This window comes from Exophiala spinifera (genome assembly GCF_000836115.1).
Source record: "Exophiala spinifera strain CBS 89968 unplaced genomic scaffold supercont1.6, whole genome shotgun sequence".
NCBI classification, from domain to species: Eukaryota; Fungi; Ascomycota; class Eurotiomycetes; order Chaetothyriales; family Herpotrichiellaceae; genus Exophiala; species Exophiala spinifera.
Window position 1 is genome coordinate 1,266,669 of NW_015622518.1, and position 23,349 is coordinate 1,290,017.

A 23,349-nucleotide genomic window follows, 5' to 3' on the forward strand; every position below is an offset into this window, starting at 1 on the left:
GGAGGTTCGAAAGTTGGGAATTTCTTTTGTTCGCATGAGTTTTTGCTTGCTACTCTCGTTACTCATGGTCATGTACGGATGCATGATACCGTGCCGGTGTCGACGAGATATGTGTGGTTTCACAATTGGCATTAAGCATGGGCGTAAGAGGAGCCGTAGCGCTGGGATGGGTTCAGCATGGCGTTTTCAGGAGGGACGCACTTACATAGGGCATGCATTCACATTACAGTATGGTCACTATAAAATCCACGATTAGTCTACCAGACAGATAGACGGATTGTCGAGAGAGATCATGTTAGATCGATCTGCAAGTAGATCGATTAGAATGATGATATAGTTTGTGTTATTTTCTCACATATAAACACTACCGACATGGCATGGCGTTGCTGCATAGAGGACTTGGTTGACACCCCCTTCCTCATTTGCGCAGAATGTATTGTAACGAATCAACATGGAACATGACACAACAACTGCGTACGTTTCAATCTTGTGTGACTTGCGTAGGGCGTACCCGGTGTCTGGGTAAGTTAGAGTGGCCGGTTTATATCTAGGTACACCACAGGTGGTATCGCGCACGCACCAGACAAAGTTATTCTGGTACAATCAAACAACGATAGATCAAGGCAAAGATCAAGGTACTGGCATGCCCCTTCCACTTTCGAGATCGGGTGGACTCCTTGCACTTATACCTCCTCAACCGGCACTCTCTCATCGTCATCAAGTCGAGAACCATCCTCGTTCGTCGTTGTTGCAGCCCCCGCGCTTGCAGAGTTCCGGTGCCCACGTGGCGAGTGATATAGCGTCCCTCTGTCACGTCGGGGCGTATCATGAGAAACACGCGCGTCCGGATCAATCCTCTTCTCGACGCCCGTGGTGGGATCGAACGCCCTCGCGGCTTGCACTGTCGCGTCCTGCTCCGGGTTGACAGTCTCGTATTCCAAAGCCTTGATGAACATGTAGAATCCGCTCGCGAGCAGAGATCCAAGGGTGGGGCCGACCCAGTAGATCCAGTGGTACGAGTAGAACGAGTGCAGGACCACGCAGGGACCGAATGATCGTGCCGGGTTAAGACTGCCGCCTGTGTAGTAGACTCCCATCAGCTCGGCGATGAAGAGAGACAGGCCGATTCCGACCGGGGCGATGAATGTCGCTCGGTGCTTTTCGGCTGCCAGCATGAAAATCTGCGGGGGGTACCTAAGGTCAGTCTCGGGGCTGCGACACAGAAGCCTTGCGTGCTCAGGCAGAGAAACAACTCACGGTAAACACGAGTTGGGCTGTAAGGAACATCTGTGTCTGCGTCAGGATATGATGTCGAGAGCGCGCGAGAGTTGGGATCTGGATATCAGGATGAGAGTACATGCCTCGATGAATAGTCCCTGCACGACCGACGTGCCACCGCCCAAAGACGTACGTACGTTGAGAGGTCCAGGCAAAAGACACGAAACTACCGCTGCTGAAGCGATACCGCCGAGGAGTTGTGATACGATGACAAGACAGCCTCTAACATACGGGACTGCCCCAACAATCATCATTCCTAGACTGACCTGGTCCGGGATTAGCTTGGGCGCGGGTGAATGTACTCTGGACGCAGTGGCAGGTAACTTACAGCAGGGTTGAACAGACCGCCACTAATTCGGAAAAACACCCATGCGTTAACAGCAAGCGACATACCAAAACACAGCGATATGAAGAGTAGTTTGGCGGGGTTTGCTGCGAGATCGATCGGCTGGCCCTGCTCCGGTGCTGCATTGACGACGTTCGTGCCACCAAATGCAAAGAGTAAGAACAGGAATGTGCCTGCGAATTCTCCCATCATGGCCACGAAATGGTTCTTGACGCTTAGCGGAAGATATCCGATTAGCGGGACCCGGCGAGAGACCGTGGTCTCATCGTCGTCGGGGAGGATAGCCTCGCGACTTTTCCATGGCAGGCGAACTCTTCGAGCAGGTCGGTCGACATTCATAGTTTGGCCGGTGGAACGCGTCAAACAGCTCCCCTAAGATGTAGAATGGTTCAGACGTGAGTTCGCAAGGTCAGGACGACGCGCGACGTTCCTTATAAGGTATCTCAACATCACGGAAGGTTTTGTTGTGACGGCATGATACTCGCCATGGAAGCCTGGTTACCCGAACTGTGCGACGATCATGGACCCTAGACTAGCGGAAGCGATCTTTGTGCAAGAATGTGGCCCGATGCAGAAGGTCTGTCCCTGTGTTCTTCAAGAAGGCTGTTTCTAGACCCAGCCTGTCAATTGTATCGCCCTCAGGGAGTCTGTTTGGACCAATGACGGCATCTCTGAGGAGGGCGGGTACATGGAAATGGTCAAGACAAGATTTTGATGACCCGAAAGTGGCATTGCAGCGATGACCTCACCATGTGCTCTGGAGTCGTCGACTGGGTAGATCCTTGCTTGTGACCGCTGTCACTTACACAAAATCAACAAGATAAAGTTGTGGTACAAGCTCAATTCGAACTATATGGGTAGATCGCCGACCATCGCATTGGAGCTCTCTTGGCCTTCGAGCACGCAGGCTGATCAAAACGGCCTCTGGCCGGTCTAGAGCCTCTGGTTGCATTTTACCTGTGTCTGTCCCAGGGAGTGCTGAGACGTGGAAATAATGGCTCTCCACAGCTCAGTGCAGTCTCTCATATGAATTGGAGGCTGTCAAACCGCAGAACGAGGCCGGAAGACGGTCGTTTGCAGACAAATTTGTACCAAACAACTGGAGAAAGCGGCAGGGAACGAAAACGGTGACGTTGATTGTGTTCGATTGAGTTTCATGGGCGGCAGGATTTCCCCCGCAGAGAACCGAATGTATTGCTCTTCGTAAGTATAAGGAAGATGTGAGCCGATGATGAAGACCATCGAGTAATCTACATTGGTGGTGGTGTTGGCGACAAAACTACGACGCCGACTGACGATGGCGGCGGCGAGCTGACATAAGCAAGGTCACGTGCAAAGGTAAACTCAGACCGAGGCATTTGTCGGCAAGAACGTGTCTCACCCTCGCACTCCCGACCATCACGAAAAGACCGCGGTGCCAACCACAGCATGGACACGAACTGATCGAAATATATAATAGAGTGTCAGTCAATGCCAATCCGTTGAACATCTCTCCTTGTGCCATCTGTGTGATCTATATCCGTTCCTTACCATGTCGTCGCCCAACAGCCAAATTCCCTTCTCTGAGCCTTCCTGGCTCGCAGGCTTCCCTTCTCCCTACTACAAAGAGACACACAGGAGATGGCAGAAAGCTTGTCGCGCGTTCGTGGAGGAGCACCTGCTCCCATATGCCATGGAATGGGAACGCGAGGAGACAGTGCCGGACCACCTGTTCCAGACCTTTAACAAACACAACATGCTGATTCCCAACATGTCATCCCCCCTACCTGTGGACTGGCTGAAGAGATTGGGTATTCACGACATCCTGGGAACGCCCGTTGAAGAGTGGGACTATCTACATAGTGGAATATACTGGGATGAGATGTCAAGGTCAGGGCTCGGTGGCCCTGGTGGTTCAATGACAGCTGGACATACCTTTGGTGCGAGCCGTTGAACGGGTTGAGGCTGTCTTCTGCTGACACACCGCTAGGCATCCCTCCTTTACTCAAGTTTGGCAGCAAGGCTCTGCAAGAGAAATTTCTCCCTGAATTACTTCCTGGCAAAAAGCGTACCTGCATCGCCGTCACCGAGCCTGGGGCAGGGTCCGATGTTGCCAACATTGCAACCACGGCTGTGAAAACGCCCGACGGCAAGCACTACATTGTCAACGGGGAAAAGAAATGGATCACCAATGGATTTTGGTCTGACTATGCCACCATGGCCGTCCGAACCGGAGGGCCTGGTGCCGGAGGCCTCAGTGTGATTGTATGTCCACTGAAGGGCTATCCAGGCGTGACAATGCGACGACTCAAGGTCGCAGGTCAGATCAGCGCCGGAACGACATACATCGAGCTCGACGATGTCAAGGTTCCGGTTGAAAACCTCGTTGGTGAGGAAGGGATGGGCATGAGGTATATCATGACCAATTTCAATCATGAACGCCTGAGTATCGCCGTGGGAGTGACTCGAACCTCCCGCGTCGCGCTCTCCGCAGCCTTCGCATACGTGATGAAGCGTGAGGCGTTCGGCAAGACACTCATCGAGCAACCGGTCGTCCGACATAGACTAGCCAAAGCCGGCGCCGAGCTTGAAACGCTTCAAGCGTGGGTTGAACAATTCCTGTACCAGATGACCCAGCTGTCTAAGGACGAAGCCGACATCAAGCTGGGAGGCCTGACCGCGCTGGCCAAGGCCAAGGCCGGTATGGTGCTCAACGAGTGCGCTCAGACAGCGGTACTTCTCTTCGGTGGAAATGGCTATACCCGGACAGGACAAGGTGAGATCGCAGAGCGAATCGCCCGAGAGGTCGCAGGTGCTCGTATCCCTGGTGGCAGTGAGGATGTCATGCTGGATCTGGCAATCAGACAACTTGTGAAGAACTACCGCAATGCCACCAAGGCTCTGGAACGACCAAGGGGAAGTAGTAAGCTTTAATATTTGCTAGGCTGTAAATACAGGAATTGTACTCGGTATGAAGTACCTACTGTTAGAAGCTCGACATTGTATCCTCAACACTGAGTCGTACATGTCCTGGGTATCCCTCTGCCTCTACAGTTGCTTCTCGGCGGAAGATGCACCGACCGGACTTCCCTCCCACCAGAGTGTCCGGCGGGGATGCCGGCCGAGATGCTTGGGGAACCGGCGATTTACCCCGCGAACTGCGGTCCATTCGACCCCGAACTCGGCAACCATCGGCGAGAGTCAAGTTGACTTGCTGATGATTCTGAACGATTCTTCCTGCGCCCTTGGGTGATTTGGCAGCGTAGTTTCGGTTACGAGTATTGTGGCCAGCTTCTGTTTCTATACATCTTGTACCTCAGATCCCTGATTTGAGTCTGCGTAGGCGTTCAAACGTCCCGACTGAGACCAGAAAGCCCAGTTCACATTGTCCACCGGTCTTGCAGAGCCAACCAAGATGGCGAAGATAATGAACAACGCCAACACCCTGCGCAAAGCGCTCCATACAGGATCTGGCCTCTCCTTTGGTGCCTGGCAAATGTTGCCAGGAGCATACCTCTCCAGGGTCATCGCCAGAGCCGGCTATGACTGGGTCTGCATTGATTGCGAGCATGGCAACATCGCAGGTAAACATCCCGTCTTGTTACTGCCACGGCCACGAAGTTGAATTCTTGACACGTAGACAACGAGATGCACGAGTCTGTCCATGCCCTCGCCTCTATAAACGTCAGCCCCATTGTCCGCATACCTGCGAACGAGGGTTGGATGGTGAAGCGCGCCCTCGACGCCGGCGCGCACGGAATCATTGTCCCACTCCTGACGAGCGTCGACGATGCGAAGAAGTTGGTTCAGACTGCCAAATTCCCACCGTACGGAAAGAGAGGATTCGGTAGCCCATTCTCCATGGGCTCGTTCGACATCCAGGGAAACCTCTCCGGCTTTGATTACATGACGAACGCCAACGATAACCTCCTGACAATCGTACAAATCGAGACGAAGGAGGCGTTGGATTGTGTGCGTACAGCCTTTTCAGGTCTTGCTCAAGAGTAGGAATTTGTCTGACGTGGCTGCAGGTCGAGGAGATTGCCAAGGTAGACGGAATTGACGTTTTGTTCATCGGTCCTTGGGATCTGGGAAACAACATCGGACACCCCGTCACGGGAGATTTCAGCCCCGAGCTGCAGAAGGCCATTGCCAGAATCCTTAAGGCCGCCCAAGATGCAGGGAAAAAGTCGGGTATTTACTGTCCTTCTGGCGAGTTTGCCAGACGATATGCGGACATGGGTTTCCAGATGGTATGGTTCCGACCTTCGAACTGGGTTGGAACTTCATTCTGACGATGCTTCTAGATCTCCGTGGTGAACGATATGACTGCCCTTCCGACATTTGTAAGTCTCCCCGAACCCTCGAGTAAAGGACAGGCACAGTGCGCATATTCCAAGCAAGGCTCAGTTAGCGCAAGCGCGTCGAGTCTTGCTACATCGCTGCCTCTTCTTTTCTGATCCCGTCGACATCAATTACTAACGACTCTGCAGATGGCGGACTCCTTATCGAAAGCAAAAGGGACATATGGCCATGCCGCCGCACAAGCCGTTAAGGGAGCTGCATATGGTGCGGCCAAATTAGCGACTGGGGAGAAATAAAAGCGCCCACAGGCCCAAAAATTACATCGTCGCCTGTTCCACCTCATCCACAGCTTTTGTGACTTCTTCGGTTGTGAAACGGTGCATGAGTTTCTTAGCTGCATTGAGTGTAGGGGCTCTAGATACGTCCTTGTCGATGTGTAGAACTGGGACGTCGTAGTCGTAGACATTCTTCCATTGCTTCTGCTCGGGTGTATCAATATTGATCTCGGAATAGTCGACGGTCCGTTGTTGACGGACTTCCATCAAGCGGGCCTTGGCCACATCACAAAGTCCGCAATCTGGTCGAGTGAAGAGTGTCAATCGTAATGCACGTAATACTGGTGATGGACGCATATTGGTTGTGTCTGTCTGCGTTGGTTACGCGGGTTGTGTAGAAATAAATTTCTTGACCACAACGGAAAAGGATGCGTGAAACTCAGAGGGAAACGCGCGCACGTGGTTCAATAGTTCACCCTACACAGTGTAGGGTGAACCATATAATTTGCGCTCGCCATGCGTGATTATGAGGACGAACTTCTCGTACACTTCCCCCCATCCACCCTTGCTGGCCTCACCACTCAACGATGGGACGTACGCGTTCCGCGCAGGTAAGAAGGCAGGACGAAATATTGCTTTATTGGTATAGACGACTCGCTCATAATTAATTCCGATAATCCCAGTGAGAAGATGCTGCTCCGACCACCGAAAATGAGCTCGCTCTCAACCCTCGCTCTCCGAGGCTTTGGACCGAGGACAAGTGCGACACGTATTGGAGGAGATTGACTACATACCTAGGTGTGAAAGCCTATAAGACTGGGAAAATTTTCTTCTCAATTGTGCTGGTTCTCCAGTGTTGAGCGTTTCACCCCTTGCGGCGTTGTGTCACCTTGCTGAATCGAATAGTGGAGTGGCCTGTACGCCTAGTCAATCTCTCCTTGGAGCTCCAGATGAGTGACGGTGCTTGATCGTCCCCGGAAAAATGACTCAAGAAACAAAGAGGCTCACCGAGCCAGATCCAATCTTGACGGGAATTCTAACGAGTCCCGCGTCCGAGAAAGGGAACGAAAATAACAACGAGCAAACCTCAGTACCAATATCACAGAGACAGAGAGATCCTGAGATCGAAAGAGCAAACACAATTTCTGGACCGCCCGATGGAGGATTACAGGCCTGGTTGCAAGTTGTTGGCGGCTTCATGCTGTTCTTCAACACTTGGGGTCTCCTCAACACCTTCGCAGTATACCAAACATACTACGAATCAGGGGCACTCTTCACCAAATCCTCATCTGATATCTCGTGGATTGGGTCTCTCCAATCTTTCCTGCTCCCTCTTGTCGGTGCTGTTGCTGGACCGATTTACGACCGAGGTTACCTGAGACCACTGCTTGTCGTGGGAAGCTTCCTGGTCGTCTTTGGCCACATGATGCTCAGTCTCTGCAACTCATACTGGGAAGTCATTCTGGCTCAAGGCTTCTGCATAGGGATAGGCGCAGGGTGTCTTTTCGTGCCCTGCGTCGCAGTGCTGCCACAATGGTTCAGCAGCAGACTCGGCATGGCACTGGGACTGGCCGTCGCCGGGTCATCCTCTGGCGGGATTATCTACCCCATCGTCCTGTACCGCCTCGTCGATCAAATTGGGTTTGGCTGGTCCGTAAGGGTTCTGGGGTTCCTCGCCCTTTGCACACTTCTATTCCCGGTGTTCTTGTTGAAGATGCGAGTAATACCACCCAAGGCCCGAGCTATCATTGACTGGTCGGCGTTCGTGGATGTGCAATTCATGTATTTTGTCGTGGCGCTGCTGATAGCGTACATGGGCCTCATCGTCACTATCTTCTACCCTCCCTTCTCGGGACTCGACCGACACATCCTGGACGATCGCATGGCATTTTACGTTGTGCCCATCTTCAACGCCGGGTCGTGCTTTGGTAGGACGATCCCCAACATCCTCTCGGACAGTTTGGGTCCACTCAACCTCCTTGTCCCGGGTGTACTCATGGTCGGCGTTTTGCTGTTCTGCATGATTGCGGCAACGACGGAAGGGTCGTTGATCGTGGTGATTATCCTGCTCGGGTTCTTCAGTGGGGTGATTATCGGTCTCCCTCCCCTTGTGTTTGTCTCTTTGGCCAAAGACAAATCTAAGATCGGAACGAGGGTAGGGATGGGCTTCAGTCTGGCTTCGGTTGGATTTCTCGCCGGTGGACCGGGGGGAGGCAACATCCTGGGCCAAAACGAGCCGCTAGATTGGACTGGTCTGTACGTCTACGGTGGCGTCGTGTGTTGTGTTGCTGCTGTCATGCTGACTGGGCTGCGATGTTATCGAACGGGCTTCCAGGTATTTGTGAAAGCTTGAGCGGTTCGTGTTTCATAGATTTGCTTCGACCCTGGGTTTCGGCGTTGAGCAGGAAGATCCGGACAACGAGAGAGACCTGGCCTGACGGCACTGGAACAGGAAGACACAGCGTTGACTTGTGAGTGAGTATTGTACCCGATACCGAGCACATGTACGTACGAATTAATTCGCAGAATGAATATTTCATCGCCGTCGTAACATCGATCTAGATGTATTTTGTGTCTCCGTTATCAATAATGTCATGACACCCATGTATCTGTATACGGCGCCTGTCTGTTCGAGCTCCCTTAAGCCACATTAACATCAAAATCAACCCACACCCACCACTTCATCCACCGAAAGCCGTCTTCCACCCGGCCGATCTGCTTCCTCCTCAGTCCCTCGCCTGGAGCTTTCCCATCATCCCCGACGAGCCCCTTCGTCTTCATCTCGATTCGGTCAATCCACCCTTCCATCTCGCAGCCGACCTCGACGCCTCGGATCTTGTCTCTCCACGCATCCTCGGCCACCACACCCTCCCACATGTCCCTCCAGCTGCGTTCGTCGTGTCTGAACCTCGAGCCTTTGCCGGTCAAACGCGCCACTTCGCCGGGGTTGACGTTTCCGACCTGTCCTCCGCAGAGCAGCACCCGGCCCCTCCGCGGATCGAGAAGCTTCAAGCACCGTCTCGCCATGGCCCTTTGCGCGGCGAGGTCGAAGAGATGGAACACGGCGCTGATGTGCAGAATGCCCACTTTGCCGTCGCACTTGGCCGCGAGCTCGGTCGACGGCGAATCGTCAAACACGTCGGCGGGCGCGATGAAGTGCTTGTCGCGGGGCAGTTTGTCGGCGTCCCGGAACAGCTCGTAGCCGGCGTCGATGAACTCGGGCTTCAGGTCCGCTCCGTACAGGCGCGACGGGTCGGCGCCGTCGTAGATGAGTTTGCGGATGTCCTGGCCCAGACAGGTGCCGAGGTCGAGAAATATCCATGAATCGCGACCGTCGTCGTCACCGTCACGTTGTGGCTTACCCTCAGACGAATGGCCTCGTGTGGGGATGAGGGGCGCCAGAACGTCGCTCTGGTACAGCGGGTGGGAAGAGAGGTCGAGCTCGAGAAAACGCCATCGGCCCAGGCATGGGTAAGGGTGCGTGGCGTAGGCTTGGTCACGGACGCGGACGATGTGGCTATTTTGTTTGTCAGGTGCGATGCCAGAGTACGATGAGAGCAGCGCCGACACGTCCGAGGGCACGGCGTGGAGGTCGGCCTGGTAGAGAGGGATCGGTGTCACCTTCGTAGTGGGCTGGTCATCTAGTGAGTCTGCCATTGTTCCTTTGTTTGGATGTGTTTGGGTGAGATTTTAGGGAGCGGCGAGGGGTGAAGACGAGGGATGTCGCGATACATAGTCTATGTGTTGTATACCCACCTAGGTATATCAACCCCGGACAATTGTCCTTCGGGCCCGTGTGGGCTGTCTAACACCCGGCCCGCTTGCTCCGGCAATCACCTCTACCTTATGTAATCGACTCACTCCCACCACCGAAGAAGCCTTTTGGCTAGATTTGTGGCGGGGTGTGTTTCTAGATCAATTGGCACTCGAGGACGCTGCTCGATTGCAGAATCTCGTCCTCGAGGAGGTTCTTCGACATCAGAGTCTGACGGAGAACTTGAAAGTGGCTGCCCTGGGTGACTACCGCTCTGGCTGTGTGCCTGCCCAAGCCGGTCTGTGGATGGGCTTCCTGCAACCGGCAAAGAGCCACTGCTTTGGCTGCATTCCTGATCACCTTGCTCTCTTATTGATCTACGCGCTTCCACTCCAGGGTCGTGACGCGGAAATGTCCTTCCTCCCACTTTCTTGTAAGGCTTGAGACAGCCGGCAATCACGCACAGCGCCACTGGGAGGGGGATTTGTATTGCGTATCGCGGCTCGCCCATGAGCATGAAAATCTCGGCATCAGTTGGATCGATTTCTTGCCCTGTTAGACGTTCATCGTGATCCAACAGGACACCAAGCCTTGCTAGGTCCGATGTCTTGGGTAGCCATTCTGAGTCCGGCAGCACCAACGCCCAACCAATCAAGACATTCATGTGCTCAATCGTTCTTATGATCAGTGAAGTGTCAGTATCGAGCCCTTGATACACGCGGTCGCCGTCTTGACAGGGGAGAATCGAGAAGCCGCGAGACCGCGTCTCTGTTTGCAACATTGGATCACGAATGTTCGGCACGATTTCAAACACGATGATCGGTAACGAGCTTGCACCAGGAATTAAGTTCTGCTCTGGAACATCGATCATGGTCGGATTTCGAGCGGTGCCTATTGACTTGAAGTATACTGGCAGCTGAGATTGAAACGTGGACTCTTGTGCCGACGAACTTGCAGCTCTGCTGCTCTCTCGTGTCCGAAGGTATTGTAACAGACCAGGCATTGACAACCCGAGGCTTCGAAATAGGGTATAGCCAAATGTGGCGAACGAAGTCCCCCAGGCTTCATGGGTTGGGGTTCTGCAGAACGCGAGAACTTGGAAAAAAAGCTCTTCAACGCTCTTCGAATAGTCGACTCTCACCGGATGGCCTCCCTCTCTTGTGTCAGCCGCCATGGCCAATAGGGAGAAGATCTTGTCTCGAGGCTCACTACACTCTTTGTGAGCATAGTCGAGTAGGAGGTCAAACAAGCGCATTTTGCTGCCATGTGCGCCTTGCATAAGATCAGGCTCGTGCTTGTAGTGAGGTGGCTCGAATTCCGCAAGCTCCTGTGTAATGTGCCGTATCTTCTGTATGGCAGATTCCTGATCTGCTTCCGGATCAGGAGGCAAAGTAAAAATGTCATCGCACAGCAGAGGCAACGTCGCCGATCTGAGTGACCCTGCAAGCCGACTGTACGGGACAGATTCCTCCCCACACATCACATAAATGAGACCTTGTGCCAGCGCAACCTCTTGCATGACCCAAGCTCTGCGCCAATACGGCCGGCGAGTGATTGCGACCAAGGCTTGCCACATGGGAAGCTGGTATTGTGCACTCCTTAATTGGCTGCTTTCGGACGAAAAGTCTCCAGAAGACAGGACTCCAACTATCATGTCTGGGTCCAGCGCGATATCGCTGTGATCTGCGGCTTCGCCTAACCACGCAAGAACAGTCCATGCCGAAGAGTAGATTGTGCCCATGATGGCAACTTGTTGCGTTCTTTCCGTCGTCCTTTGCTGATTGATACATATCGCATCGGCCCAAAACCAATTTCCTTGTCCTCGCCCTGCCAGGCGCTCCCTCCATCTCAAGCGCCAGAGAAAATCCCAGAGATTCTTGCGGATCTCGAAAGATGCACCATTGACTGAGATATGAAACTTTGGAGTTTCCGGGCCCCACGTATACGATAAAGCATGATACTCTGCCTTTTCTCCACCCGGCTGCGAGGCTTGATCCGTTTGCAGCGGCTTATGCACCAATTTGAGAGAAAGCTCGCTTTCATTTGCGCCTGGAAGGATTTGAAATAGCCGGACGAAGCCAGCCTCAAGGTCTGAATATGCAAAGGCCATGACATTTACCCCTCGCGGAGTAGTCAATCATGAGAGGGGAAGGGGTATCAGGAAAACAAGGGAGGGGAGAGAGCCGTATAGCACGGCGCCGTTCAAGGTTCCTTACGATGGAGATTCCTGGCCAGCGGGCAGTGTTAGGCCAGACATTGCCTCACTCAAATACGAGATCTGGCTCAGCCATCGATGCTCGAGATGTTCAAGGCAGCAGGTTTGGGTGGTGAGGCTGAAAAGAACGAGGTCCATGGGTTGAAGCTGGGCAACTGTAGCCGAGGGCCAAAGGAGACTCGTGAGCTTCACCAGTCTGATCTCGTGTTAATATTCGAGCATAGATCTACTCTGTTTTCTTTTTGAAAGGAGATATCTAGCATTCCTGCAAGGCAAAGTCACTTGAGACGGAATGATCTGGGATTCTTGTTGTTGTTGACAAGCTGCGGTTGCATCTCTCTCTGCGGGATATTTGTACCGCACAATCTTAAGTTCATCGATACGAATCACGGAGGAGAGAGACCAGTCGCGGTGGCTCTGTGTCGATCTCTGCAGAAGGCTTGATGAAAACGGCAAATCAAACATGTATTGAGGATACCAACACCACGCCATCATCGCGGCGTTCAAGCCACAATAATCTGTCACACCTCAGGCCTCGGCACTAGTTAGACTCACCCTTATCGCCAGACGGGGCGGCATTATCATGTCCTTATCAATGCCTGAGCGCAGATCTGAGATTTCCCCCCGGAGATGCAGATCTCAATTGGCTGCCAGATTTCTCCGCGGGCGCGCAGGTATCCAAAATGACCTCAAGCTTTGCTGCTCCTGAAACTTAGAGATATCAAGCGCGACATGTCTCTCTCTCTTCCCGGGGGGTCCCAAACCCTTCCTGCAGCGTCGTCGCCGCTCTGGTTAGGAGACCATGGCATCCCAACATGAAGAATTGGCGGATGAGAGATCGCATCTCCTCTCACATCACAGTCACAATCGACGGCTAGGGTCTCTGGTCGACGAAGAGGACGTTGCCTCGATGATTTCTTCCCACATCAGCAAAGAGGAGCAGGCACTTGGTGAAAGTCCAGTTGGGGAACGTCTTCCCTACAATGACTACACGACCATCGACTGGTTGCATGACCTGGTAAGAGCAGAGCAATGCTGAACAAAATCTCAGCAACCCCTGGCGAGGTGGACGTTAATCCTGATTCTGATTGTCCCCACAGGTCAAAGATTCGTTCAGATATCGCTCTGTCCATGACGCCAAGGGCATACGGGGTGCCATTGCGTCTTCATTTGACTCTTCCCAGGGATGGATCGCCGCTGCTATTATCGGCGTATTAACGGCCTGCGTCGCATTTCTTGTCGACGTGAGTGTCGCGACCGTCAGCGACTGGAAGACGGGATACTGCAGAGGCCGCCCGTTCGCAAGCAAAGAAGTATGCTGCACTGCCAAATCGCCGTTCACTACGCCCCTTCAAGCTGAAACTGGCGAAACTTGTTCGGAATGGCACTACTGGACGACGAGCTACTCGGGCGCCTTTGGTATCTATGTGGCCTGCGCGCTGCTTTTCGGTGTCATCAGTGGCACTGTCACGCTGACAACGAAGAGATCGCTACCAGCAACTGCCCCTGGCGTTGGAGACCGGGGCCCGGTGCAGAAACCCGGCGAAGCTGCGAACGATCAGACGTCTCCATCTTCCGCTGCTGCGACCGGAAAATCCATCTATATGGCGGCCGGGAGTGGAATACCTGAGATCAAGACGATTCTTTCCGGCTTCGTTATTCCACATTTTCTGGATTTGAATGTTCTGGTCGTGAAGGCTGTGGGCTCCGTGTTTGCCGTGTCGACTGGTATGTGTCTGGGAAAGGAGGGTCCCTTCGTCCACATATCGACATGCGTGGCCTATCTGGTCGCCGTCCGCTTTCCAAAGTACCGAGCTAGCGGCCGCAAGCTCCGAGAGCTCCTGGCTGCTGGTTGTTCGAGCGGCCTGGCCGTGGCCTTTGGAGCACCCATTGGCGGTGTTCTGTTCGCCTACGAGGAGATTGCAACCCATTTCCCACGAAAAGTACTCTGGCGCGCATTTGTGTGCTCCTTGTCAGCCGCCATGACACTCAAAGCACTCAACCCTACCGGCACCGGAAAGCTTGTGCTTTTCGAAACGAACTACGGCACAAGCTATGAGCCTTACCACTACCTCGTGTTTGTCTTGCTCGGGGTTGCCGGCGGAGTGTTCGGAGGGGTGTTCTGCAAGGCCAATTTTCTTTGGTCGCGAACCTTCCGCAAGTACAACATCATCAAGAACTACCCGGTCTTCGAAGTCTTCCTGGTCGTGCTAGCAACGGCGCTCCTTCAGTATCCCAACCCCCTGACCCGAGAGCCTGGCGATGTCATCCTCAAGAATCTCTTGGTCGACTGTACCGACAGTTCACGAAGTGCCTATGTCTGTGTGCAAGAAGGAGATGGTGGGTCGTTCAACAAATATCTAGGCTGGCTCGGCCACGGAATCCTGGTCAAGCTGGTTCTCATGATCGTCACCTTCGGCATCAAGGTGCCTTCGGGCATTATAATCCCTGCACTGGACGGCGGGGCGTTCTTCGGGAGATTGGTCGGACAACTGCCCTTTCTCGCGCAGACCATATCCCCCGGAATTTTTGCCATGGTGGGTGCAGGTGCGTTTCTTGCCGGCGTCAGTCGCATGACCATCAGCCTGGCTGTCATCATGTTCGAATTGACCGGCGAGCTGGAATTCATCATGCCCAACATGATTGGCATCATGGTCGCGAAGTGCGTGGCAGACGCACTCGAGCGCGAAGGAGTCTATGATCTCGCACAAGCAGTTCTGGGTCATCCGTTCCTCGACCACGACCACAGCATGAAGATCGTCCAGAGGGAGAGCCACCTTGTCGAAGAGCTGATTCCGCCTCCTCAGACCATGCGCGAGATCACCGTCGAAGTCCCCGACAGTGGGCTGGTCCCACGTCGTCTGCTGACAGAGAAGCTTTCTCAACTCCGCCGTCGAGGCCTCATGGATGCCGGTCTTGTCTTGGTGCAGAGGTCGATGCTGCAGGGCTATCTGGCAGAAGGGGAACTGGAGTTTGGACTCGAGACCCTTGGCCTAGCCTTTCCAGAGGGCTGTATCGTGCGTCTCCTCCCCTCAACGACCGGGGGGCCAGGATTACCAGCAGATGGTGACCGAGAACTTGACCTACAGCAATTCATCGACCGCACCCCCTTGACGATTTGTGCCAAGGCGCCGATGGAATACGCGGTCGAGATGTTTGGCAAGCTGGGATTGAGGCACGTGTGCGTAACTGAAGAAGGTACTGGGAAGCTTGTGGGAGTCATCATCAAGAAGCGTCTGGTAGTTTGGCTGGAAGGTCTGAAACATTGAAAGGAATGAATCATCATGTCTTTGACCGAGGCCCCCCCCCTCTTCCCCCGGTTAGCTTTCTTTAAGTTCTTAATCCCACGGCGAGCTAGTCAATAACGCCTACAGGTAATGCAAATACGTTCAAAATCCTACCCGAGCCGGTATAATACCAATATCACCACAAGGGCCACAGCGAGGTCTGGTGGAGAGACCCTGCTCGAACGCTGTCTCTAACGGGCAGACTGCTGGACTCGAGAAAGGCACTAGTTAGTTGAATTAACTTAGGCAGGCGCTGCGAGTTGCATTTGGGGGGGTAACGAGGGTTTTACATGAGGCCGTGCAAGTACTTTCTATTCTCAATCTATGTTTCAAGAGTGGTTGTCAATGGTCAACCTGTTGCCGCAGCCGGGACGCCACGCACAGCCGCTGAACTGGTACAGACAGATCCAGGATACAGTATCAGCCCGCGAAGTCAGGCAATACCCAAATCTGCTTGTTTCTCGGGCCAACACCCGCCCATCTTTGCTTCTTGCTCAGTCCAAAACCCACATCTGCTTCTTACTCCGTCCCTTCTCCGATGCCTTGGACCAAGAGATCTCAATGTCCAAGGACCTCTCTTGCCCCTTCTTCTTCAAGTAGGTAATTTCACCGGCGATCGAATCCCCCTCGGTAAACTCCTCTGCCTTTCCGGGATTTTCAATCAGGAAGATCCCCTGCTGCCAGTGGGTAGCCTCGGTTGCAGGACCCGTCGAAAAGGCGACGAGACCCGACTTCTTCGCCTCGGTGGCCGTCATCCCCGCATCAACATTCTGCTTCCGATCCGTGGCGAAGATAATGTCGAACCACACCACGAATCCCTCAAGGACCTTGAACCCGCCTTTCCATTTCGCGGCGAAGGGTTTCGTAAAGGTCAAATCTGCCACCTTTGTGTTGTGCAGATCCAGCTCGAGAAACGGGACACTTTCGGTGGCCAGCTCGTTCTTGTCCATTACGCGGACGATGACCTCCTCGTGCGCCCGTTCCAGCATGGGCGTCATGTCGAAGCCGTACACGTCCCGCCAGAAATCTATATGCGATGCCTTGAATTCCGAGTCGGCCAACGGCGCGATGCGCAAGCTGGCATGAGACGGCACCATGAGTCCGTCCGGTGCAAGGTACCTGTCTCGGGCGTAGAGGACCGAATCCAACATGGACTCGTACAGGAGGCAGTACCCCATCCATTCGCTGACGATGATGTCGACCTTTTCAACGGGCAGTTGGACTTCCTCGATCTTCCCACGCAGACACTTGACCGTGTCTTGGAGATTGTTGGTGTAGACGTGCTCGCGTGCCTTGTCGATGATGTCTGAGTTGTCCACGGCGATCACGAGCTTCGCCCCAGCCTTCGCACAGAACATGGACAAGATTCCCGTGCCGCACCCGACGTCGAGGACGACTCTGTCCTTGAACAAGTCCTTGTGGTCATAGATGAAGTCTCGGTACGCGTCTGTTCTAACACGATCCTTGATCATGGATTCGTGGATCGAGTTGTACGAGTACGACTTGAAGTAGTCCTTGTCGAACTCTTCGGTGTTGTCTTTGTCCGCGGGCCCTTGACGGCTGGTTGTTCGCGCGGTACTCGACGATTCTGGGTTACCTTCTTGGACATCTAGTCTGTCAAGCATGGCGCTCTGAACTTGGTCCCGGTATGCGGCGAATTGAGACTGTAGAGTGGCCAGCTGTTCCCGGAGTTGGTCGACTTCGCTGGCTGGCGCGGAGTTGGCAGCCTCGTCATCAAGGAAGACATCATCAAGACTATACAGGAGAGCGTCGTCCTCCAGAACCGGCTTTAGGTATTTGTCGTCGTCAAAGACTGATTTCGAGGACACGGTGGGGTGTGCGTTGCCCGCGCTGACCTCGGAGCGGACGTAGTTGACAAGCTTGATCAAACCAAGGAAGTCAAGGCCTGTGGCATCGCAAAAATTGGTTCAGTATTGGTCTAACATATCTGATATTGTTGGGTGTGTTCTTCTTACCTAGGTCTTGCCGCAATTTCCAGATATCAAAGTTCTGGCTGTCCCGGCAGTATGTCAACATACTCGATGCGTCAGGAAATGTCTTGTCGTCGAATAGAGAGACCACAGTGATGGGCTCCTCGTCTTGTTCGACATCTTCCCATCCCTCGTCGTTTGTTGTGTCCAAGGGGTCTGACGACGAAGATGAGTCGCTGACAACATCGGGGTCAACGTTTGCTGGAGCCATGGTGCAAAATTCGGACGTGGATTCCCCGATGAACTGGCAAGGGCAGAAGCGTTGAAACTGCTGTTAGATCGAGGGAAGACTTCTTTTCAGTCCAGAATTTACCATAAACAAAAGCGCATTTGAAAATCTGGAGATCTGGAGAATCTTTATGGTCTAAAGGTGAAAATCCGATATGCTGAATAAGAAACTGAGTCGGTGGCTGAACTTTCGGGTGCCAAGACAAGCATGATATTTCAGCCTCCACATACGGTGCAGTAGGTAGAAGGGGGTGAGAACTCACGCACTCCTGCACAGAATCCCTCCGGTTTCTGTAAAGAGACAAGGTCAAGGATCGTATGGATGCTATACGGGGAGGATAGCTGGAGTATGTGTCCAGCCAGTCGCACACACTTACAGTTCGTGTCGGCTTGACCAAGGAAGCTGGATTCGGCCATGTTTGTCAGCCAGTTGATCGGCCCTAACGGGGGCGACTGTGCCGGAGCGAGCCTTGTAGACGAGAATCTTGACCTCGCTGAATTACCCAATAGCAGATGAGTAGTGATTGACCGCCGTGGTTGGGATGGTAGGACAAGGAAATCGGCCATAGCAGCAGAAACTTCGGCCGAATGACCGGTACAACTTGCTACAAGCGAACCTCATAGCCACAACCTACCACGCTCCAGAGTTCACTTGGCCTGAGCCTTGATGGAAACTAGTACCACGTATCCGGACACCCTCGACGGAAGAAGTATATCTAGACTCTCCCTTTCCGTTACGGGATGAAGAGATCTCAAGTTGGGAGTCTACCTGACAACAGGACAGTATCCTCACGCCGACTCGTTCCCAGCGACTGCCAATCCCCCTTGAGAGTAAGGTTTATTAACCTGCAGACTCGAATATACCAGACTCGACATCACAGTCATGAACCCACAGATATTCCTGATCGGAGCCACTGGCCGAACCGGCAGACTTGTCCTCGAAGAAGCCATGACCAGAGGTCACAGCATCACTGCCCTTGTTCGAAAACCTAGCAGCAGCCTGCCTTAACACGCAGACGTTCACGTCGTCATCGGAGACCCATGTAACGCAGGCGACATCGAAAAGGCCCTGCGAAGCACCATGCCCAACGTCCCCGTAGTAATCATCAGCACGCTGGGCCAGACTCGAACCTCAGGAAATCCATGGGCGGCACCAACCTCGCCAGCACGATTCATGGACACATCGGCCAAGGCTGTACTTGCCGCGGCGACCAAGGTGGTCGAAGAAGGCTCAGTGCAAATCGACAAATTCGTCATCATGTCCATGTTTGGTATTGCCGATTCGTTCAAGAACCTCAATGTCCTCGTGCGCTGGACGATGCGCCATTCCAACATGGTCCAGACCATTGAGGACCAGACACTGGTCGACAAGACCGTCAGAAGAGGCCACTTGCCTTTTGTGCTCGTCAGGCCGGCACTGCTGACAGACGGAGACGCTGCGCCCGCCAAGGTTTACCACAGTTCAGCGGAGGGGGTGGGATTCATGCCGAAAGTGAGCGCGAAGACTGTGGCGAAGTTCTTGATGGACGCTGCGGCGAGGGGAGACTGGGATGGGACAGCTCCTGTCATTACGAACTGATATTGCCAAGGAGCCGTTTGTGAAGTTGTTGCAAGATGCTGCCGACAATGACAATGGTCGCTAGCACAACCGCGGAGGACCTTGACGGGGAGAGGGGTACTCGCTCTTCGCACAGGAACGGCGAGGAGATCAATCATGCTTCAGATGAAGCGGTCAATGAGCAACAAGCCGTAAGAGAAGCAGAGAGAAAAGAGAATGCTCAAGTTGTCACTGTTTGCCGAAGAGGTCACACGAGGCTGGTATGCAGCCTTGCCTCACACAACCGTGGCCCCACCAAAACACCATTCACTTGTTATGCGAGTGCTATCAATTAAACGCGTGAACTTTCTCATCAAATCACCAAGAACCCTAAAGTGATGGCTCAAGTTAAAACTACATGGGCGGTGTAGTGGATGGCCATTCACTCAGGCGAGGTGGAAAGCGAAAAAGGGCCCACGTTCGAATCCCGACGACAACACCGATAATCGAGAATTAAATTTGGGGGCGATACAACATCAGAACCAGGTCAAGGTTGGATCAAACCAGACGGGCTTGTCTGGAAGGCGTCTTGACTGTGGGCGGTGGCAATGAAAGAAGTCTAACAAACTTCACCTTAATTTTTTTTGAGACCTTTAACTCATTGAGTATACCGATCTTGCCTGACTATATCTTGTCTTCCTTCTCTATCTCCTCCTTTTCACCTTTTTAACTCTTTTTGCTCAAGATATTTGTAAGAGTACACATTTTTCGAACGATATCCTTGGGACGAAGATAAGATTAAGTAAGAAATCTCACCCAAGATAGTTAACACTAGTCAAGAAGAAAGGGTCATAGATGTTAAGATCCGACTATTAAAGTTTACTTAATCTCGGCCGCAACACACACGATCAACGTTGGTGTAACAGAGACGTTGTTGATATTTAGAGCCAGCTTCCGTTTAACCCATTTCGCTAACAGGACCTGAGGTCTCCATCTTCAAGATCTTGAAGAGGTCATGTCTAGCCCACCAGCTCCTCAATCTCTTTCCGTAGATATAGACCGGAAGACCGAGCAACGACAAGAACACAGACGTACCACCAAAGACGTACATGATCTGCTCCGGACCACTAGAGGCGACCCAGTCGTTCGCGAAATTTGAGAGACCGTAAAACATAAAGTTCTGACAGATGTTAGCCATGGGAAATTCACGTCGCGGGTAGGGAAAGACAAACCTTGAAAAGCATGTTCATGATGAATATCTCGTTGCTCTGGCTCCGGAAGGAATCCAAACCATAGGACAACGTCGAGAAGATTCCGATCAAGACGCCAAACATCATGACACCTTGGAAGAAAGCGCAGAGCTCAGCGGGAGATCCGACCTCCATGGTATAGCCGAAGAGGAACATCCCAACACCGCAAGCAATGCCGGTGGGTATCATGAAGACGAGGCGGAATTCAGGTTCGCTGTGATAGCTCGGTTAGCACCAGGGGAATTGAAGATTAAAGCCTGCACACTCACTAGACACCCTTGTTCCTGCGAGTGAGGTATTTGATGACATGGTCGCCCCAGAATCCGGTAACGAGAGAGCCAAGGAGGCCTCCAACGAATGGACCAGCACCGAGGTAACCAATCTGCGCCGCGTTGAATTGCCACGGCGGCCCGGCAAACACGCCTGCGAGGATAATTGCCGACCCGACATACCAACTGTTAAGCAGACCGGAAGCGATGACTGCATAGCATCCAGCAGGGTTCAGAAGCGTAAGGAAGGGCCCGAACAGGAATTTGAAGATGCTGTCTCTGGAATACACACCTGTGAAGACAGCAAGTTCCTGGACAAAGGTCTTTTTCTTCGGCACGACATAGCCGGGTGAGTCGCCCTGTCCTGGCTCTCCCGTATGCTCCTTGTGCGAATGCTCGATGGTAGCCAGTTCAGTCAGGCCCTTTTCGTCTACCTCGGCGGACTGATCAGTGTCGTAGTGTGAGTCTCTGACGTACGTCGTCTCTGGACAGAAGAGGAACATGAGGACGAATTGAACGCAACAGAATATCTGGAACATGTGGAACAGCCATAGCCAACCAAGGTTCTGGAAAACCTGGCCGCATATGATGGACGCCAGACTGGATGCCGCGTTGAGGATGAAGTTGATGACCGAAATGCGGAGACCTCTCTGGTGGACAAAGTACATGTCACCGACGGTCGACACGATCAGAGACTCAAACGCCGAAGTTGAAAAGCCCTGGATTATACGCGCAGCCAACAGGTACTTGTAGTCGATCTTGGCCTGGCCGACGGCAGTTCCAATGATGTCGAAGAGCGTCGAGACCAGAAACACGGGACGTTTACCATATTTGCGACTGAAAGCACAAACTTTGGACCATTAGCCCCGAAGTTTCATCGGAATCTAGAGGGGAGGGATCGCACCAAAAGGGCCAGAGGCTCCAGCAGCGAGAAGGTTATAACCAGAGACGAGCACAACCGTCGTCAAGTCCATGTTAAGTTGCTGGGAGATTTGGAAGTAAGATGCATTAAGAAATGGACCCTGAGGATAGTAAGCCACTTGGTCTCTAAAAGCACTCACGTCTCAACTTACGTTTGTACCAGCATTCAACATGGCCCCCAAACACAGGATGGCGGTGATAACTTCCTTCTTCCACATCGGCCAATTGAGGGGGTCATTTGGATCCTCGCTGGGCTGGGGTGATAGGACAATATGAGCGTCTTTGCCCTTGCCGTGCTTGAGGCCTTCGGTGATGGCCTCTTGGTGAGCGGCTTCATCGTTTAGCAAGACCGTCCCCGGGACATGGTCGAGCTTCTTGTCTATCCCGTGTTAGCCATATGCCAGGAATGCGCGTGTTGGGTGTTTACCGTCTTGCACGCCGAGACCCATCGTGACGATAGGCTTTGGTTGATTCCGTGAGTCTTAGGTTTCCTCTTGCTCTTCGGAGATGATGTGAATGGAGCTTTTGATGGCAGTGAAGAGGGAAGGGAGGAAGTGGACGACGGGAAAGGAGTAGCTGTTATCCTTTTTAAGCTCGAGTCCGGGGCTCGGGTTTGGAGTCGGTGGGTCTATTGCCCTCCATTCCCCAAGAGTCCGGAAGCTTTGTACTGGCCCCGGGGGATCCCAGACTCTGCATATGGAGCTCGAATCATTGACCCAGGCTGCCCCGTGGGGGAGACGCCGTGCCCGGAATTTGCCCACTGGTACCGTTTGGGCAAGGGCAGGGCGCTGCGTCTCCTCAGTAACTGCCTGATGGCGCCTGAGATTAGGGGCTTTTCGACAGTCATGTTGCTCTCCTGTGATATACTCTGACCAGTTCTTTCGGATTGGAAATTCAGTTTTCAACCACGTCAGAGGAACACTATTTGGCTGAGCCGCGCATTCATCCACGTCCAACTCAGCCTTTCGAGGTACGGCTGAAGGCTTTGGTCTGCATAGTGGGTAAATGCCACTGCCCCACACACAGCGAGCTGTGGGTGATTCTGGAGTCTGTAGGTGGCCCAAACGGTGCCTCACTAAAGGCGCCGCTTACCATTGGCCTTGCGAGGCATTGAGCAAAAACGAGACAATCTTTGAATGTCTGATGACTCGGTCCGGGACCGTGCTGAAACTGTGGTAAATTCCCACATCGAATCCAAATTTGGCCTCATGGGTGAACTCCCCGTCAACGTGGTGACGGATATGAAAGCCTAAAGCCTCTCGCTCGCATACTCAGAGGCCCATGACCATGTGGGCTACAGCAGGGACGCGTCCGGATCCACGAACCTGGTGCAGGGACACAATATTGTCTGCTTGGCAATTCCAGCACTGGATCAGTGCTGAGATCGCAACGCTGACTGCGCGTGACTCACGAGCCTTTCACCTTCGGCTCACGCTCCATTTTATCATTTACCCAGAACGTAACAACTTGGAATAGTCGGGATCATAAAGAAGAAGCACCTCACTGTGACTCGTATACGGTACTCTGGAAAGAGAACTTCGGATAACGGGCACGTAAGATGCCGGGAGGCAAAGCACAATCAAGCAGTCAGGAAGTTCTGATTAGTCGGAATTCGCCCTACTGGGCCCTGCTGAGATCGCTTGATCGGCAATCTAACTAGTACTCTTACGCAGAGGCAACCAACGGTCTGGAGCAGCAGTTCATGGCCGGGATA

At 53.1% G+C, this 23,349-nt stretch overlaps 11 protein-coding genes across 11 annotated transcripts; 5 read left to right on the forward strand and 6 right to left on the reverse strand.

Moving 5' to 3' along the window:
- Positions 1-683: 683 nt before the first annotated feature.
- PV08_08369 (uncharacterized protein) lies at positions 684-1,963 on the reverse strand (the record flags this gene model as incomplete). The annotated part of the gene is made up of 4 exons (XM_016382695.1): positions 684-1,181; positions 1,258-1,287; positions 1,416-1,544; positions 1,607-1,963. 4 exons carry the CDS (start codon positions 1,961-1,963, stop codon positions 684-686), a joined length of 1,014 nt encoding a protein of 337 aa, XP_016233398.1.
- Positions 1,964-3,155: 1,192 nt separating this feature from the next.
- Positions 3,156-4,537, forward strand: PV08_08370 (uncharacterized protein; the record flags this gene model as incomplete). The annotated part of the gene is made up of 2 exons (XM_016382696.1): positions 3,156-3,543; positions 3,594-4,537. 2 exons carry the CDS (start codon positions 3,156-3,158, stop codon positions 4,535-4,537), a joined length of 1,332 nt encoding a protein of 443 aa, XP_016233399.1.
- A 481-nt stretch (positions 4,538-5,018) lies between these two features.
- On the forward strand, positions 5,019-6,204 carry PV08_08371 (uncharacterized protein; the record flags this gene model as incomplete). Its single annotated transcript, XM_016382697.1, has 5 exons — positions 5,019-5,187; positions 5,244-5,575; positions 5,635-5,856; positions 5,911-5,949; positions 6,097-6,204. The coding sequence occupies 5 exons, from the start codon at positions 5,019-5,021 to the stop codon at positions 6,202-6,204; spliced, it is 870 nt and encodes a 289-aa protein (XP_016233400.1).
- A 21-nt stretch (positions 6,205-6,225) lies between these two features.
- On the reverse strand, positions 6,226-6,540 carry PV08_08372 (uncharacterized protein; the record flags this gene model as incomplete). Its single annotated transcript, XM_016382698.1, has 1 exon — positions 6,226-6,540. One exon carries the CDS (start codon positions 6,538-6,540, stop codon positions 6,226-6,228), a length of 315 nt encoding a protein of 104 aa, XP_016233401.1.
- A 625-nt stretch (positions 6,541-7,165) lies between these two features.
- On the forward strand, positions 7,166-8,536 carry PV08_08373 (uncharacterized protein; the record flags this gene model as incomplete). Its single annotated transcript, XM_016382699.1, has 1 exon — positions 7,166-8,536. The coding sequence occupies one exon, from the start codon at positions 7,166-7,168 to the stop codon at positions 8,534-8,536; it is 1,371 nt and encodes a 456-aa protein (XP_016233402.1).
- Positions 8,537-8,823: 287 nt separating this feature from the next.
- On the reverse strand, positions 8,824-9,840 carry PV08_08374 (uncharacterized protein; the record flags this gene model as incomplete). Its single annotated transcript, XM_016382700.1, has 1 exon — positions 8,824-9,840. One exon carries the CDS (start codon positions 9,838-9,840, stop codon positions 8,824-8,826), a length of 1,017 nt encoding a protein of 338 aa, XP_016233403.1.
- A 200-nt stretch (positions 9,841-10,040) lies between these two features.
- PV08_08375 (uncharacterized protein) lies at positions 10,041-12,047 on the reverse strand (the record flags this gene model as incomplete). The annotated part of the gene is made up of 1 exon (XM_016382701.1): positions 10,041-12,047. The coding sequence occupies one exon, from the start codon at positions 12,045-12,047 to the stop codon at positions 10,041-10,043; it is 2,007 nt and encodes a 668-aa protein (XP_016233404.1).
- Positions 12,048-12,954: 907 nt separating this feature from the next.
- Positions 12,955-15,421, forward strand: PV08_08376 (uncharacterized protein; the record flags this gene model as incomplete). Its single annotated transcript, XM_016382702.1, has 2 exons — positions 12,955-13,170; positions 13,253-15,421. The coding sequence occupies 2 exons, from the start codon at positions 12,955-12,957 to the stop codon at positions 15,419-15,421; spliced, it is 2,385 nt and encodes a 794-aa protein (XP_016233405.1).
- Positions 15,422-15,933: 512 nt separating this feature from the next.
- PV08_08377 (uncharacterized protein) lies at positions 15,934-17,641 on the reverse strand (the record flags this gene model as incomplete). The annotated part of the gene is made up of 2 exons (XM_016382703.1): positions 15,934-17,345; positions 17,416-17,641. 2 exons carry the CDS (start codon positions 17,639-17,641, stop codon positions 15,934-15,936), a joined length of 1,638 nt encoding a protein of 545 aa, XP_016233406.1.
- Positions 17,642-18,541: 900 nt separating this feature from the next.
- On the forward strand, positions 18,542-19,237 carry PV08_08378 (uncharacterized protein; the record flags this gene model as incomplete). Its single annotated transcript, XM_016382704.1, has 2 exons — positions 18,542-18,617; positions 18,675-19,237. 2 exons carry the CDS (start codon positions 18,542-18,544, stop codon positions 19,235-19,237), a joined length of 639 nt encoding a protein of 212 aa, XP_016233407.1.
- Positions 19,238-20,153: 916 nt separating this feature from the next.
- On the reverse strand, positions 20,154-22,084 carry PV08_08379 (uncharacterized protein; the record flags this gene model as incomplete). Its single annotated transcript, XM_016382705.1, has 6 exons — positions 20,154-20,375; positions 20,428-20,659; positions 20,715-21,564; positions 21,619-21,736; positions 21,788-22,014; positions 22,063-22,084. The coding sequence occupies 6 exons, from the start codon at positions 22,082-22,084 to the stop codon at positions 20,154-20,156; spliced, it is 1,671 nt and encodes a 556-aa protein (XP_016233408.1).
- Between the last annotated feature and the right edge of the window lie 1,265 nt (positions 22,085-23,349).